At 38.0% G+C, this 14,851-nt stretch overlaps 3 protein-coding genes across 3 annotated transcripts; 1 reads left to right on the top strand and 2 right to left on the bottom strand.

The window, feature by feature from the left end:
* Nucleotides 1-1,399: 1,399 nt before the first annotated feature.
* Nucleotides 1,400-2,887, bottom strand: WUS (Homeodomain-like superfamily protein). The gene is made up of 3 exons (XM_086245728.1): nucleotides 2,446-2,887; nucleotides 2,252-2,355; nucleotides 1,400-1,813 (listed from the first exon to the last, which is right to left on the bottom strand). Exons 1-3 carry the CDS (start codon nucleotides 2,885-2,887, stop codon nucleotides 1,400-1,402), a joined length of 960 nt encoding a protein of 319 aa, XP_086101854.1.
* A 6,432-nt stretch (nucleotides 2,888-9,319) lies between these two features.
* LOC147284790 (2-oxoglutarate (2OG) and Fe(II)-dependent oxygenase superfamily protein) lies at nucleotides 9,320-13,246 on the bottom strand. Its single transcript, XM_086242981.1, has 6 exons — nucleotides 12,960-13,246; nucleotides 12,198-12,761; nucleotides 10,784-10,869; nucleotides 10,289-10,599; nucleotides 10,056-10,127; nucleotides 9,320-9,949 (listed from the first exon to the last, which is right to left on the bottom strand). The coding sequence occupies exons 1-6, from the start codon at nucleotides 13,129-13,131 to the stop codon at nucleotides 9,649-9,651; spliced, it is 1,506 nt and encodes a 501-aa protein (XP_086099107.1). The 5' UTR covers nucleotides 13,132-13,246; the 3' UTR covers nucleotides 9,320-9,648.
* Nucleotides 13,247-13,937: 691 nt separating this feature from the next.
* LOC147284789 (uncharacterized) lies at nucleotides 13,938-14,716 on the top strand. The gene has a single exon (XM_086242984.1). The coding sequence runs from the start codon at nucleotides 14,044-14,046 to the stop codon at nucleotides 14,593-14,595; it is 552 nt and encodes a 183-aa protein (XP_086099110.1). The 5' UTR covers nucleotides 13,938-14,043; the 3' UTR covers nucleotides 14,596-14,716.
* The last annotated feature ends 135 nt before the right edge of the window (nucleotides 14,717-14,851 follow it).

Genomic DNA, 14,851 nt, shown 5'->3' with positions numbered 1-14,851 from the left:
AATAAATAAATAAATAAGAGATGGAATATATTATTGCGGTATTTTCGAAGTGGGTTCAAACTTCAAAATTTATACTCCTCCCACAGTCCCACTAGTCACTAACGACTAGCTCTTTCCAGCTACTTTATAAAAACGGCTGCATATCATATCATATCATATAAATACACATACATTCTCACTTTTATCATTCTTGCTCCAACTGTATACTTTTCTATATTTCTTTATACCATATCATATCATGGCCAAATCTTCCATTCCATCTCCACAATTTACACACACACCACACAGAAATTAAAGAACCATACCATGCCACCATACCCAGAATTGACAAATATAAATATATATATATATATGAGAAAACCCCGAACCTAATTACCTAACCTAACGTACGAACTATATAGTATATACACTGTAGTATTCCCACAAGTTCAAGCTATATAGCTGGGCCCCACCTAAAATCTCTGTCGAGAAATTACGTCACAACGGGCAGAGCAAGCGGGTGGAGATCAGATCTCCATCTACCACAATCTTCATCTTCTTCTTCTACTGTACGTATATATATAAGTGCTTGAAAATGACCAGGGTTCTCATTAATTAATACATTATTAAATTCAACGAAGGTGACTGCAAACCATCCATGAGAGTGAAACTATGACGGTAATACCATCCCGCAAAATCTGCACCCTCCGATCATGTACGTTCTTGCTGATTATGAATTAAGAAGGAAGAAAATTATTTTTTATAAGTGTATGTATTCATTTTTTGTATCTATTTTTTTATCACACCAAATTATATACTTGCTGATGTGAAGGAAATTTTTTTTACCCATATCAGTTGTATACACTCTTTTGTTTATCTATCTTATTAAGTATTAAGTGATTTGATAAAAGAGACATAAATATAAAATATATACACCTATGAAAAGTTTTGTTGTACAATGAAGATTGAAGGTAGACTGACAGCGAAAGGTCTTGCTCTAGATGAAGATTTAATGCTCTGTCCTTTAATTATAAGAATACTTATCATAATCATGGGTTTATTATTATTGCATATATGCCTTCCTTAATCCATGTGCGCATCTTAATTAGCAAATAATCATGGAACATTCTTGGAACAGGAGCAACTAAAAGTTAAAAGTAGGATACGAAATTCATAATTAATCAGCATATATTAAGTTCTTTGCATGACACGTGTGAAACACCCAACAAGTTTGAGTGGAACTTAAAACCAAAGTCAGATAGACAGTTACTAGATGAAGCATATAAGTAGGTACTTACAAGCTGATTGGTGTAATTAATTAGCATTAAGATAAGTTTAACATGGGAATTAGTTGATCTGATACTAATTATAGAGCTAGCTAGTACTATGGAGAAGGAGGAATCAATTAATTAATTAATATTCAGAAATAATATTCAGGGGTGCTGTGGCCGTAGGAATTGAGGCTGAGCTCAAGGGAAGTGCGAGAGGCAGTGTTGGCGGCGGCGCCATCATTGGAGCGGTGGTACCAGCCGGAGTAGTAGCTGCCGGAGGTGGGCTGCTTGAGATTGCCAAAGCCATGGACATCTTCACCATGCATGGGGAAGAGAGGGAGGGTTTCAATCTCTGGGGAAGCAACTTCTTGGTATTGATCATCTTCTTCGTCCATCATAATCTCTCCATCAAATAGTGGACATGGCTTTGTCTTGTCAAAGTAGGGTGAGGAATATGGATCCACTCCGACCCATGACCCGAAGTTGTGACTAATGGATCCTCCACCACCACCACCACCACTAGTACTACCTCCTCCTCCTGCAGCTGATGATATAGAGCACTCCTGCAATATTCATTCAAACTGTAAATTAATTGGTTCCAACTAACTTGACTAAATAAGAAATGGGGTTTGAATTTGAATTTATTTCTGCTTAAAAGGAAACAAAAGGCCATAGGGGTTCTTCCCTAATATAGGAAATTCAAGGCGCGTATATATATTGCCACCAGAAATTGATGTGGGATATGATTTTATTTGTATGGTTAATTAGTATAGATTGAAAATTTCAGTGTGCCTCGATCACATGGGTACAACCGTACAAGTATTTTGTTCGTTCCTTGCCACGCATTTAGTAAGTTGTAAAAATTAAGACATATAATATAGTCATGAGATGTAAAAGACATAACTTAATTTTTGTACCAACTTCATGGGGACAAGGTCATATATATATATTGCTAGAAAGTCATGATCAAAAGTCCTTGTTTGTTCACTGTTATTACTTACCCTAAAACTCTTCTCCATGGTCATAGATCCATACGCATAGTTCATCCCCATCTGCCCAACACTAGCAATCACACCACCTGAAGAAGGAGATGCAGAAGAAACCCCTAGAAATCAAAAGAAATTAATTAAAATGAAGGGATCAAAGGGCAATCAATTAATTATTTAAGGTTGGTTTAATTGAATTGATTAATTACCAGGTGCAAGAGAAATGTTGTTGTGGTTAATGTTAATGGATTGATGATGATCAAGTGGTTTCCAATTAGTTGCGGGTGGTGGTATAATTTGTTGCATGGGTGGAGGTGGCACATGATGATGATGAGGCGGCGAAGGGGCAGTGAACCTTTTCTTCTGCCTCTCACGAGCCTTGTGGTTCTGGAACCAGTAAAAGACGTTCTTGCCCTCGATCTTACCGTACTGTCTTAGGCGGGCAGAGATCCTCTGAATCTGCTCTGCGCTGGGGGACCTCACGCCATTGTTGTAGTAAAGGTCCTTGAGTATTCGTATTTGGTCTGTGGTGGGTGTCCACCGCGTACTGCTTTGCCTGCACACAAAACCCCCTTTGCTACTTCCACTGCCACCATCACCTTCATTTGCAGCTGCTAATTGTTGTTGGGTTTGTTGCTGTTGAGGTTCCATTGATAGATTGAAAGCAAGAAAAACAAAACAGAGTATATAGCTAGTGTGGTAGTGAGAGAGAGAGAGAGAGAGAGAGAGAGAGAGAGAGAGAGAGAGAGAGAGAGAGAGAGAGGGATTGGAATGAAGTGTTGGGATTGGGGATATATGTGGGTGTGGGTGTGGGTGTGGGTGTGGGTGTGGGGAGGGGGAGGGGGGGTTATAAAATGGGGGTGAGGAGGGGCATGCACATGGAGAGATGAAGAGAGGAAATCAGAGAAATATCTGAGAGAGAAAGACTGAAGTTGACAGAGGGGGGGTCATAAAAAGGGAAGGGACAAAAGAGGGCTTAGAAAGGGAGGGTCTCAGTGCCACATTACTTGGATCAAAAGCCATCAGTACCCATGTATATATACATGTATATATATGAAATTAATTATTAATTATATATATGATGCACTTTGAGATCAGAGAGAGAGAGAGATGTGGAATATAATATGTGGCATAGTATTGAAGTGATATATTGGATTGGAAAGAAAGAAAGAAAGAAGAGAGAGGCCAGGCCAGCTTCTGATGAATGAATGAATGAATGAATGGCCATAAAATGATGTGGGGTGTGGCGTGTGTGATTTTAGAGTTCATGAGGGTGCTTCTTTTAATGGGATCTTATGGTCCTTTCTGTTTTCTTTTTTCAAAGACGCCCAAGAGAGCCAGCCAGAGAGACCCACAAAGATATTCTTGTGTACTTACCTAGGGTTGTCATGGGCAAAACTGTCAATTGAACTTGCAACTAATACTATTCTAATTACATAGCTTCCCAAGTACTGTACTCTTGAGGCCTTTTTGCCATTAGGGTTTCTATTTATCGGTTCTGAGTACCTTACCCTATATCTTAAGCTTGTATCTCCTCTCTAGGAATTTCAGTCTACAATATAATTAATACTTTTGTACGAATGCTAGCTCCATAGCATTAGTACTGACTTGTATACATGCAGTAAAATTAATAATCTGCTGAACTAGCTAGCAAGGTAAGAAACTAGGAGCCTTGGAGCTAGGCTTGGACATTAATTAATTGTACTAGTACTGATCGAGAGTGAGACCTTTGGCAAACCATCATCAGGACTATTAATATATTTATCAATGGTTTTGGACTAATATGGTACTAATGATATATTGCAAGTTATTTACAGCTCCTAGCCTTCATAAATCAAAATTTAATTGGTGCGATCATTTCGTAGTAGGGGGAGAAAAGAGAATTTTGTGATTCAATTCCTACATATTATGAGAATTCATTTTAAATAATAAATGCACAAAAACAGATCGATTAGTTACCCCACTAGTTGAGATGAGCTAGCTAGCTAGGTTTATAGAAAATTGATATATAAGAGGGAATTCAAGGGATACAAGCACAACATATAACACTAGGGAAATTTATATAGAGGTTGAATATGAATATGAATAGAATTCAAGAATTCAACAGCGAATTTTGTAAGATCTAGTGGTTTAGTCCAATTGCAATGATCAGTTGTAGAAACCACTAGCTCCACTTTTGAGCAAGTACTAATTAAACTGTTTGTCCTATAGGAGAACCCCAACCCACATGAGTACGTACTGGTCCTTCTATATAACCCTCAATTATCTCATTTAATTAGCTGGACTACTTTCACCAATAATGAAGAATTTTGGTCGATCATTAAAGGTATGAATGAGTTAGTCAACTAAATATATGTTATGCGAAATTTTAAAACATATATAGTACAATATATGTATTTTTCTCCCTACAATTTGGAAGATTAATAGTATATTTCTTTTCAATGTTGAAAGAGATCTCAAGTTTGTCATTTTTCCCATGATCAAACATATTCATGCATATATTACTAGGCAAAAATTTAAGAAGAAATTTTTTCATGTGATCGTAACATCACGTGATGGTGTGACAATTTCATTTAAATTATAACTTATGTACGATTATTAATATCTAAAACTTTAAACTTTAAACTTTAAAAATATTCTAAAAATTATACACGTATTTTAATTTAAAAATCATTATTTAATAATGTTTTTATATATTGAGCACACATTCATGTGCATGACTTGTAACGCATTTATTTAGGTTATTGTTCAAAAAACATGCTACTCTAATCTTTAAAACATTAAACCAAATATAATCTATAAGTTTAGTATGTATTGTTGACCTATTCCTAACAGCGTAAATTATTTTGGAGCTATTGATTGTCTAATATAAATTTATTGTATTTGCACGAAATCATGGGTTTAAAATCTTAATCTTTCCTTACTCACTTCTATATTGATTTTATTTTTTTGATAACTGAGGGTGTCTTGGGCCAGTTTTCGCGTACTAGATTAATTTCTTGGGCCGGTCAAAGCAGATAATTCACACTGGGTCTAGGAGATTCACAAAATATTTTACCTTCCTTGCTGTCTAACTCCAAAGGTCGAACTGGAGACTCGACACTTCTATATTAATTTGAAAAGTGTAAAAAAGTTGTATTTATATGTTTATCTCTCTTCCTTCACATGTAGTATAAAATTACATATAAAAAATCAAATTTGATATATATTGTTGAATGATTTCTTAATTGATAACTTAAGCTTTTGAAGTAAGTGTTTGTCTAACATTGCAATATATGCAAAAACAACTTCATTAAGTACTATAAAAGAAGGGGTATATCCATTATTAACACTTCATTTTAGGTCTTTGCACTAAATTTTTGAGTAAAAACATATGAGACGTTTGATTTAGAATGGATGAGGCTAAACAAGGAGTTCTAATAGCACTACCATGACCAAAAAAGAGGTGCAGAAGCACAAACCCTATGGAAGAGGAGGGTGATATAGATTAATTATAGATAGAGGAAATAGTGATGGAGGGGTAAAGTGCAAAAGAATCTACTGTCATGATGACTGTAGTCCTTTATGCTACGGAGCACGCGCCCCAAAATAAATGCCAAAGCATGCATTAAATAGAGCTTGTGTCATGGTTTCTGGAGTAGCTTTTATGTATGTATGTATGTATGCACACTCTGTCACCGTATTCCAATTCGATCATCATCATCATCATCAAAAGCTTTATCATTCTTTGCCACTCATGCCACTCTCCTCTGCATATTGATGAAAACCCAATATCCCAAAATTCTTTCTTACACAGAAACACACACACACGCAATTTAATTAGTACCCTATGTTGATGCAAATTCTCGTGAGGTAGATGCAACAACGTAGAGATGATGATTTGGCTGATCCGAAGCCTTGCTGGATGATGACGTGAATGTTGATTGGGATCTTCCTGTAGACAAACACAAGATCAAAGGAGATGGACCGGTGTGGTACCAGCCAAACACACTCCGATGATGAAATCAGTGATGATGTTTGATGGTAAGTGAGGAAGAACAAAAGATGAACTTGGGAGAATAGGAAGAACAAGGTAAATGTTCTGGGTTATTCTCAGCAAGTTGGATATGCTCTTGGGTGAGTGGGAATTTTTTGTGTAAGTGTTTCTGTGGATGGATTGATAGATCCCCAATTTGCACATATGAGCTGGTATATATAAGCAAAGGAAAAACTTGATGAGTAAGTTACCTGCATGTGAATGAATGGTTGTCAGAGACCCACGCGCCTGGTCAGAACTAGTTGCATGCATAGCTACTCATCTCCTCAGTATTCAATGTTGCATTGAATGCTCCATTAAATGCAAGGTTGGAAGGTTCAGGCAAACTCCTCCAATAGACAGGGATGCAGGCAGGATATTCCATCTGTCAGAGGATTTGTGTCAGATGCATTTAAGTGTGGCGGTTCATCCCAACGTGATCTTCCTGGGATTGGCGGCGGAGGGCCGAGCCGAACCGAACACATATCCTTATGCGTATGCATGAAGTCTATGCGTGATCGGATCGGACATGAGATTCCAGACCGAGCCGACCTAAAAGATAGGGGTCCCTCCGAGCCCTAACTGGTCGACGCCAGAACTTGAAAGGAGGTCACTTCAGTGCCGAGCCGAGTTGAACCGGGATGACCGTGGAAAGATGGACACTCAATCCCTTGGGAGATCATCGGTTCGGCTCGGACCGGACATGGAGGACCCGGCATGGAGATCCGGTCTGAGCTGGCAGAGAAAGTGCTGAGCAGTGATGATGTGGAGGTCAAAGTCCGACCGCTGGGAAGTCAAATATTGAAGTCGAGTCTGACCAGCCACGTGTCCGGTCCTAGTTGGCTGTTGGATTGGTGTGGGTTTATCCACAAACACCCTATATATGCTGTGGAACCATTATATGGTCTGTACTAGACATTTTTTTTTAATTTTTATTGGAAAACAAGTTTTTGTTTTAAAAATTAATAGGTCCAATTTTGATATCTTAATCTTATATATATATGCTTAATTTTGGGCAAATGGAAACATTCACTCTCTCCTTGAATTCAACCAGCTGCTAGCTGCAGCATCATTCCCCTTTTGCTATGATTCTGGCTGTTGTGTTGTTCGACATCTCTCTCTCTCTCTCTCTCTCTCTCTCTCTCTCTCTCTCTCTCTCTCTCTGTCTATCTCTGTCTGTCTCTCAATTCAACTTTTTCAGATTGCATAATTTGTTTGATTTTGACACTGTCATCATGAGGATTGCCTTTCCTTATCATGCATTTACATGGGGTTTGGGACTTTGGGCCTCTCTCTCTCTCTCTCTCTCTCTCCCCCCCACAAGCCAGTAGGCTAGCCAAGCCTATAGGAGGAGGAGATGCATGTGGGTTTTTGTTCCTTTGTCCAAATAATAGTCACAGTAGCAGTAGTCTTCTTTCTTTGATCAACTTTTTTAGACTAATTGATTTGCCAGTGAATTGCTCTGTCCCCCTCTTATCCAAAATCCTGAGCTGCTTACCTCATAATTGAGTGCCCTTAGTGTCCACAGCCGCTGTGGTACACTCCCTTTTCTTTCGGGTAATCATCCTTTGGCTCTTATTTTCTTCCCATATCTCTCAAACATACACATCACAATATCACTCCAGATCTCTTTCTCTCTCTCTCTCTCTCTCTCTCTCTCTCTCTCTCTCTCTCTCTCTCTCCCTCTCCCTCTCTCCCTCTCTCCCTAGACTGCTAGCAGTAGTCTCATTTCCTTTTTTGCTTTCTTTCTAATAAGTCTAAGACAGAGACTTCCAACCACATAGAGCAAGCCCCAGCCACGTACAAGTTGTTAGCTGCTTTCTTTGTTCTTCAATAGTTGAATTCCTTCTTATAAGTTATTAATTTGGCTCTCAAAAATAAAAAGTTCCATACCATATGCATATATTTCATTTTGAATATGTTGAGTACAAGAAACTTGCTTAGAATGTCTATTAGAGTCCCACATATCATATGCTATTGCCTGCTACAGTGCTACTGCATGCTATATATGCTAGACTCTGAAGTCTGAAGTTTGATGTTACCTTTTCATGTGGGTTTAATATATATATATATATTATATGCTTTAATTGTTTCTAGAGTACTATGGTCTAGGGTCATAGGCTAATGGCTTGCTAGCTAGCTAGAGTGGACCCCAAAATTGATGCAGCTAATTGGGGCTTCAGGTTTGGCATGCATGTAATGTAATCAACAAGCATTTGTGTTGGATTGGACCACACTCCCAACAGCCACTGTTACGTTCAAACTTGTCTCTGATCTCATCCTGTTTTTTACATTTTTTTCCATTTAGGGAAATAATGAGTTTTCCAAGTTTTGACTAAACTGTGTCTGAGGACCACAAAACGATATGCATGTCTTCAAAGTTTGGACTTGAGTCCGGATTAAATATGGAGATTTATGTGGGGGAAAATGTTATTTTCGGAATTTGCCATGAGCAGTATACCATGACCATCCTCACATATAGAAGGTACAAGTACCAACATGATTCATATGCATGTACGAATGCTTTGGAAACAACAGTTTTAACCTCGACAATAACATCTTTTATAGAGTAATATTCTGTCTTGTTTGATATTTTACATGTTATGTTAAGAAACAGTTAACATAACATGTCAAACCTAGCAAAATGACACACCACTTCTTCTTTTATGTAGACTATTATTTTAATTAATTAATTATCACTTGGGTAAAAATTGTGAAGATAAGTCTCAGCCCCCATCTCCACTCTCCAGTCCACATTCTAGGTGTACTGGAGTCTGGATAGGCAATAGGCTATCCATGTTCTCTAGTGAAATGGAAAAAAATAAAAAAGACAGAAATGTGAGCAAGATGTTCAGAAGCAAAATTGACCTGCTATGTTGAGATTTTCGATGGATTGAGATCCTCAATGGAACTTACTTAAGCATGTGTGATGGACAACCACATTACAAACGAAAAACACTCTTGAGCATGCCCAAGGAAAGATATAAACGACTTATTTCTCCAATCAAAGGGTAACAATACACCCATTTTAACTTATAATCAATCACACAGATATAGAGGCAGCAATATGCTACAAACAACCAGCTTCAGGTTGGTTGACCCATATGGCCAAAAAAAAAAGTTGTTTGATTCATAATAATATAGTACAACTCACCCATGCTTCAAACTCGCAAAATCTGATAATGCTACCCTACTGATGCAAACAGTCGCTTATACGTAAAGAATCCTAATGCAATTAAGGTGGCATCCCAGCTACACAAAGCACCACTTTGTCCACTGCCTTTGCCGCTTCCTCTGAACTTCAATTACAGTCGAACATGTACATATTGCTCTTGTAAAGAATAAACCAAAGCACACTTGATATGCTTAAATAGATGTAGAAAGATTCACCCATCAACTAACTCCCCAGATTGATCCTGACCCTTCCACGATTCCACCTATTTCCAGGCCCTCGTCGATTCCAAGTTGGGTCGTGAAGCTCTGAGTGAGGGTCACCTCTCTCTGCAGATCCCCTCATTCCTAGGTTAGCTACTCTTCGAATTGACTGCCTCTTCATATGGCGTTCGCCTTTAGGAGCACGTAACCTAATTGATGTATCCTCTTCATAGGACAATGGTTGAATCCCCTGCAAATCAGGTTCTGGAGCATACCACTTTGGCCGTTTGGATTCATCCATTTTTCTAAATGTGATTGATATCCTATGAGATACATTAAAGGAGCTGGTAAATTAGCCTGAACAGAAGTCATTAGTACAAGCAACTACAAAGAGACTAAAGAATTATATTACACAGTTTTGACTCTTACCTTTTTGTAGGTACTGCAGGCACACAATGCTTAGCCACATCAGCCCCATTTCCATTTAAGACTAAAACAGATCTGCATAGGAAAAGGTTGACTATAAGATTGCGAATCCATGAAAAGGTCGAAGCAAATGTCAAAACTTCAATATAATCAAATGTAATGGCAAACAACAAGTAGAAGATGATGCTAAACAAGAACAGAGAATGCCCATGTACAAATCTGGATGACATACTTACCCTACTGGCAAGGGGATTGCAACTGGACCGTCAAACTCACCAGCACCAACAATTTTTAAGTTTGACCCAAAAACTATATTGCACTCGCTAAGAAATGACACAGTACAGAAAGGTCGAACAAAGTCATGGTTGTCAATATGTGGAGGTATACAGTCCCCTTCGTCATATATGTTGACGATGCAACTATCAGGTACACAGGTCGGAGAAAGCACATGCCATTTCACCAGCCTCCTAATGATCACCTTGAAAAGAGGAGGTATCGGATCTACCATTTCATCCTGGAGGATACCGGGTGGATTACCATTTTTATCCTGCAACCAGAAGATGCAACATATTAAAATCATTAGCACTTTACAATTCCTTTGAACATATTTTAGCTGATTACTACATAATGACATCATAGTTTAGCTGATTACTACAAAATGTCAGTGTCAAATAAAAAAAATGAAAAGAAAATAAGATATATATATATATGTCATGATCAGAAAGGCATACCGTTGCATAATTGTAGCAACATCCGAACTGAATGGTTACACGTCCCTTGCCCCTCATCCACTTCTGTGGTGCTGTAAATGTACGTTCTGCAAGAAGTTCAGGAATAGGTTAGCCAAACAGCATACACATTTCCCAATTAAAATAAAATAAATTTTCAATATAAGAGAACAGAACTTGAAATCAAATTCAGAAAAATTTAAGGAATATACTGAAAGTTCCATGAAATAGAATCCACTAACTAGGATAAAATAATTTTGACCTAAATAAACTTTAATATGTTCTCCTCTTTCAACAACACATGCACACCACTCATTTAAAGCATCTACAGTATAGATAAGTTACATAATTCATCTGATTACACTTAAAAGAGAGAAGAATCTTACCTCGTTATATACCCCTTTGAAATTTTTCTGGGAACTTACAACTAAAGTCATTTGAAAATACATTTAATCAAGTAACATGAACATTAAAAGTTGATCCAACTGCCATAGACTCCTAGGTTAGAAGAGACTAGTAGAAAGAGTCTTTAGGAACTAGAAGGCTTGCCAAATCAGCATATTCAAACCAAATATAGAGCCACACTTATCTACCCTATAACCTGAAAGACTGACAAAGGAAAGGACCACGCCAGTTAAATAATCAAAATTCAAAGAACCAGATTGACATTAGACTCTGTAGTGAATGTACCAAAATCAAATCCAAATGTTGAAAAGTTGAGATAAATTGATAAGGAAAACATTCATGCTGTAGATACATATGGAATAAATCACAAACTTAAAAATTCATTAACTTGAAAGAATTTTGAAATGGTCAATCCAAAGCGACTAAATAGGCAGATAAACCATTATTAGAAAAAAAAAAAAAAAAAAAAAAAATGACCGAACAAAAATAAATAGACAATACCTTTTATTTATTTATTTATTTATTTTCAAGCAATAGGAATACCAGACCTAATGGGGTGAGTAATTGGACAGTAATTTAAAAGGGTGTCTGGTATTCCTATTGCTTGCAAAAGTAAAAAACATGAATAAAATTCAGGCAAGATTTTTTTTTTAATGAAATTTAGACAAGAGTTAATGACAAAATCATAAATACTAAATATGACTTGAGGTTCTCAACAGATCTAAAATCATAAAAGGTAAGCAAAGACATCCTGTGGACTAAGTAATATGTATCTAATCCTGCAACAATAACTAACTTAGAGGTATGAATGTCTTTCCAGGCATGTTACATTCCAAGCAATAAATATATTACCATTACCAAGAATAAAAATTCTGCTATTAGTAAATTTAAATGTAAAGCTCAGGTATCATGCATAACAGCAAGACATCTTGACGAGAAAATCCCACTGACAACATATCATGACAAAAACTATAAAGGGAACTTTACTAACAGTCCAACAGCAAAAACTAACCTTTCAATTCACCCTTTCTCCCCATCTCCAGGAGCGAATAAACATAATCAACTATCCTCTTCTGTTCCGCTGCACTGAAGATACCTGTGTGGAGCTCAAGCCCATCAAGAATGTTAACAATTTTCCCTTTAACCCTCTCCAAAGAAATATAATCTTTCTTCCTCTTAACATTCATGAACCTAATGTACTCCCTCTGTTCCCTAGACAATGTAGGCTTTGTTATCCTCAACTGTCCAGTCGAGGCATTTACATTCACCAACCGCTTATTTGATTCGCGATCCTCCTCTTCCTCGAGCTCGTCCTCTTGAGCCATATCAGCCCATGACATTCGGGGACTCGAAGTCTCTGCAAGCGACGACTTATAAGGCAAGTGGCTCGTAGAAGCTTCCGGGTCGGGTTCAGATATCCCGTCCGCCCCCTCTTTCCAACTACCTAGCGAAGTCGTGTCACAATTGTCGCAAATATCGTTACCATTATAATTAACCTCCAGCAGTTGTGTGCTATTCGGTGTGGAAGGACTCAAAGTCTCATCTGGGTTAACTGGTTTAGAATCACCATCAAGTTCTACAATACCCATCACAAGGAAATTCCCAATAAGGCTATGCAACAAAAGAATTCAATTTAAATTCAAATCTAATAAACTTATTCTCTTCTACTTGGGATAAAGCGAAACAACCAAGAAAACGCATAAATATAGACACTTTCTTTATCTTCTAGTCCTAAATTTTCTCTAGAAACAAACGGAAAGTGAATATGGGGTACCTGGGCCCAGAGAGCGGACGCGATCGGAGAGGATGGTGGTGCAGTGGTGGCAGAGATCTCTGGAGAGGAAGGGGAGCCACGTGGTGAGAAACTCCGATGCGATTCGGAGCTCCGAGGGCTGGTAACCCACGAGGAACGGGTCGACCAGTTTGTCTCGGTTTTTTTCGGTCATGATTGACTGGGTCGCTCCGCCGAGTCGACTCGGTTAGTGGTTTTAGCTTGGAGTTGAAGAGAGAGATGAACAGGAAGAGCGGGTAGACTTGCCTTTACTTGGAGGTTGGATGGAACACGAATTTCGTGACTATAAAGACTCGGATATGGATGTCATACTAGATTCTGGAGGGTTAGATTTGTAATTTTAAAAGGTGTCGGACGGTGGAAAAGGTCTGAACCGGTTAGGATTTGGATTTTGGATCCTCCTGTAACAGTACCCAGCCCAATTGGGCTCCAAATAAACAGTTTTCCCTCCTAAACACATTAGTCATGATTGACAACAATTACTCATGAGTTGACCAAAAATAACACACTAGCCATGAGCAGATTTTTTATTTTTTTGGCCAGAAGTCATGAGGAGATTAGTAGCCCAATGCTCAAGAATTATAAGGGATCAAATGTAAGTGTTATTAATTCATTTAAATTATGATATAATTATAATTTTTTTTAGCACATGTTAGCGTCTGTAAAGGTTAAAAGAGTTTTTTTTTTTTTGGCCACTTAAAGGTAAAAAGAATTTAAGATTAAGATATTAAATATTAAATATTAATAATTAGACATGTATTATAATTTAAGTAAATTTGTAACACCATCTCACACGGTGTTACCGTCACATATAATAATTTCTGAATTATAAAAGCGAAAAGATTATTTGAAGTTTACAGTTTAAAATGATGATAAATATATAAGTGTTATTATTTAATTAAAAAATAAATTAGTCACCAGCCACATAAGGCCCACTCAAAGCCCAACAGAACTATTCTTAAGCAGAAAAGGAATGAAAGGACAAAGCAAGAGATAAGCAAATCCATCCACTCGCTTCTTCACTGCAGCTGCTGCAAGCTTGCAACAAGCAAACCAAGTAGAACAAATGGAAGCCAAACTCCTCCATTTCCTCGCTTCAAAACCGGCATCACCACCCAACCTCGCCGTCCTCACAAAACCCGCAAGCGCTGGTCACAACCATATCTTCACACCCACCACCCGTCCACGACCTCTCAGAATCAGCCCTGTTTACAACACCAGCAGCAGCAGCAGTGATGGTGGCAGTAGCAGTAGTAGTCCCGACACCGACAGCAACAGCTTGCCGCCTCCACCGCCTACAGAAACCGCCGGAATACGATTTAAGAGGAGGTCAAGAAGGCAGGCGAAACAGAAGAGGGAGGATGATGGACGAGTCATGAAGGCTAAAGCTGCTGCTGCTGCTCCTAAAAAGTGGGAGGAAATGAGTGTAATGGAGAAGGCCTTGGAGCTTTACGTGGGCGAGAAGGGGTTGCTGTTCTGGATAAACAAGTTTGCTTATGCTTCCATCTATATAGTGATTGGGGCATGGATACTCTTCAGGTTTGTTGGGCCAGCTCTTAACCTTTACCAGTTGGATGCACCTCCTCTCTCTCCTACTTCCATCCTCAAGGGTTCTTGATTCTCATCAACATTATAACTCCATTTTTTCTTTTCATTTCTTTTCATTTTCCAAGAGAATTTGTACTTCTGAGTTTGATGGGATGATGATAATCTACAGATTCACCATGGTTTCACCTTTATAGCAGACTTTGTGCACACCCAATCTCAACTCAACAGTTCAACACGAAGTTTTGAGATATTAGAGATATTTATATTCTTAATAGAATTACCACTCCATGACAATCCAAACGAAAAATTTGAGGCAAAAATAAAGT

Source organism: Dryas octopetala, chromosome 5 (genome assembly GCF_963921425.1).
Source record: "Dryas octopetala chromosome 5, drDryOcto1.1, whole genome shotgun sequence".
Classification (NCBI taxonomy): Eukaryota; Viridiplantae; Streptophyta; class Magnoliopsida; order Rosales; family Rosaceae; genus Dryas; species Dryas octopetala.
The sequence above is the reverse complement of the archived record's forward strand: the minus strand, read 5'-3'. Positions and strand labels throughout refer to the sequence as shown.

What these genes read in the sequence shown, in the direction of transcription:
- WUS (XM_086245728.1), bottom strand. Translation starts at nt 2,887, where the DNA reads ATGGAACCTCAACAGCAACAAACCCAACAACAATTAGCAGCTGCAAAT. An exon ending in CAACATTTCTCTTGCACCTG is followed by an intron (nt 2,356 to 2,445) that starts GTAATTAATCAA and finishes TTTGATTTCTAG; the next exon opens with GGGTTTCTTCTGCATCTCCT. An exon ending in CCATGGAGAAGAGTTTTAGG is followed by an intron (nt 1,814 to 2,251) that starts GTAAGTAATAAC and finishes TGAATATTGCAG; the next exon opens with GAGTGCTCTATATCATCAGC.
- LOC147284789 (XM_086242984.1), top strand. Translation starts at nt 14,044, where the DNA reads ATGGAAGCCAAACTCCTCCATTTCCTCGCTTCAAAACCGGCATCACCA.
- LOC147284790 (XM_086242981.1), bottom strand. Translation starts at nt 13,131, where the DNA reads ATGACCGAAAAAAACCGAGACAAACTGGTCGACCCGTTCCTCGTGGGT. An exon ending in GTTGCTACAATTATGCAACG is followed by an intron (nt 10,600 to 10,783) that starts GTATGCCTTTCT and finishes TTCTGGTTGCAG; the next exon opens with GATAAAAATGGTAATCCACC. An exon ending in CCTGCAGTACCTACAAAAAG is followed by an intron (nt 9,950 to 10,055) that starts GTAAGAGTCAAA and finishes TGTATCTCATAG; the next exon opens with GATATCAATCACATTTAGAA.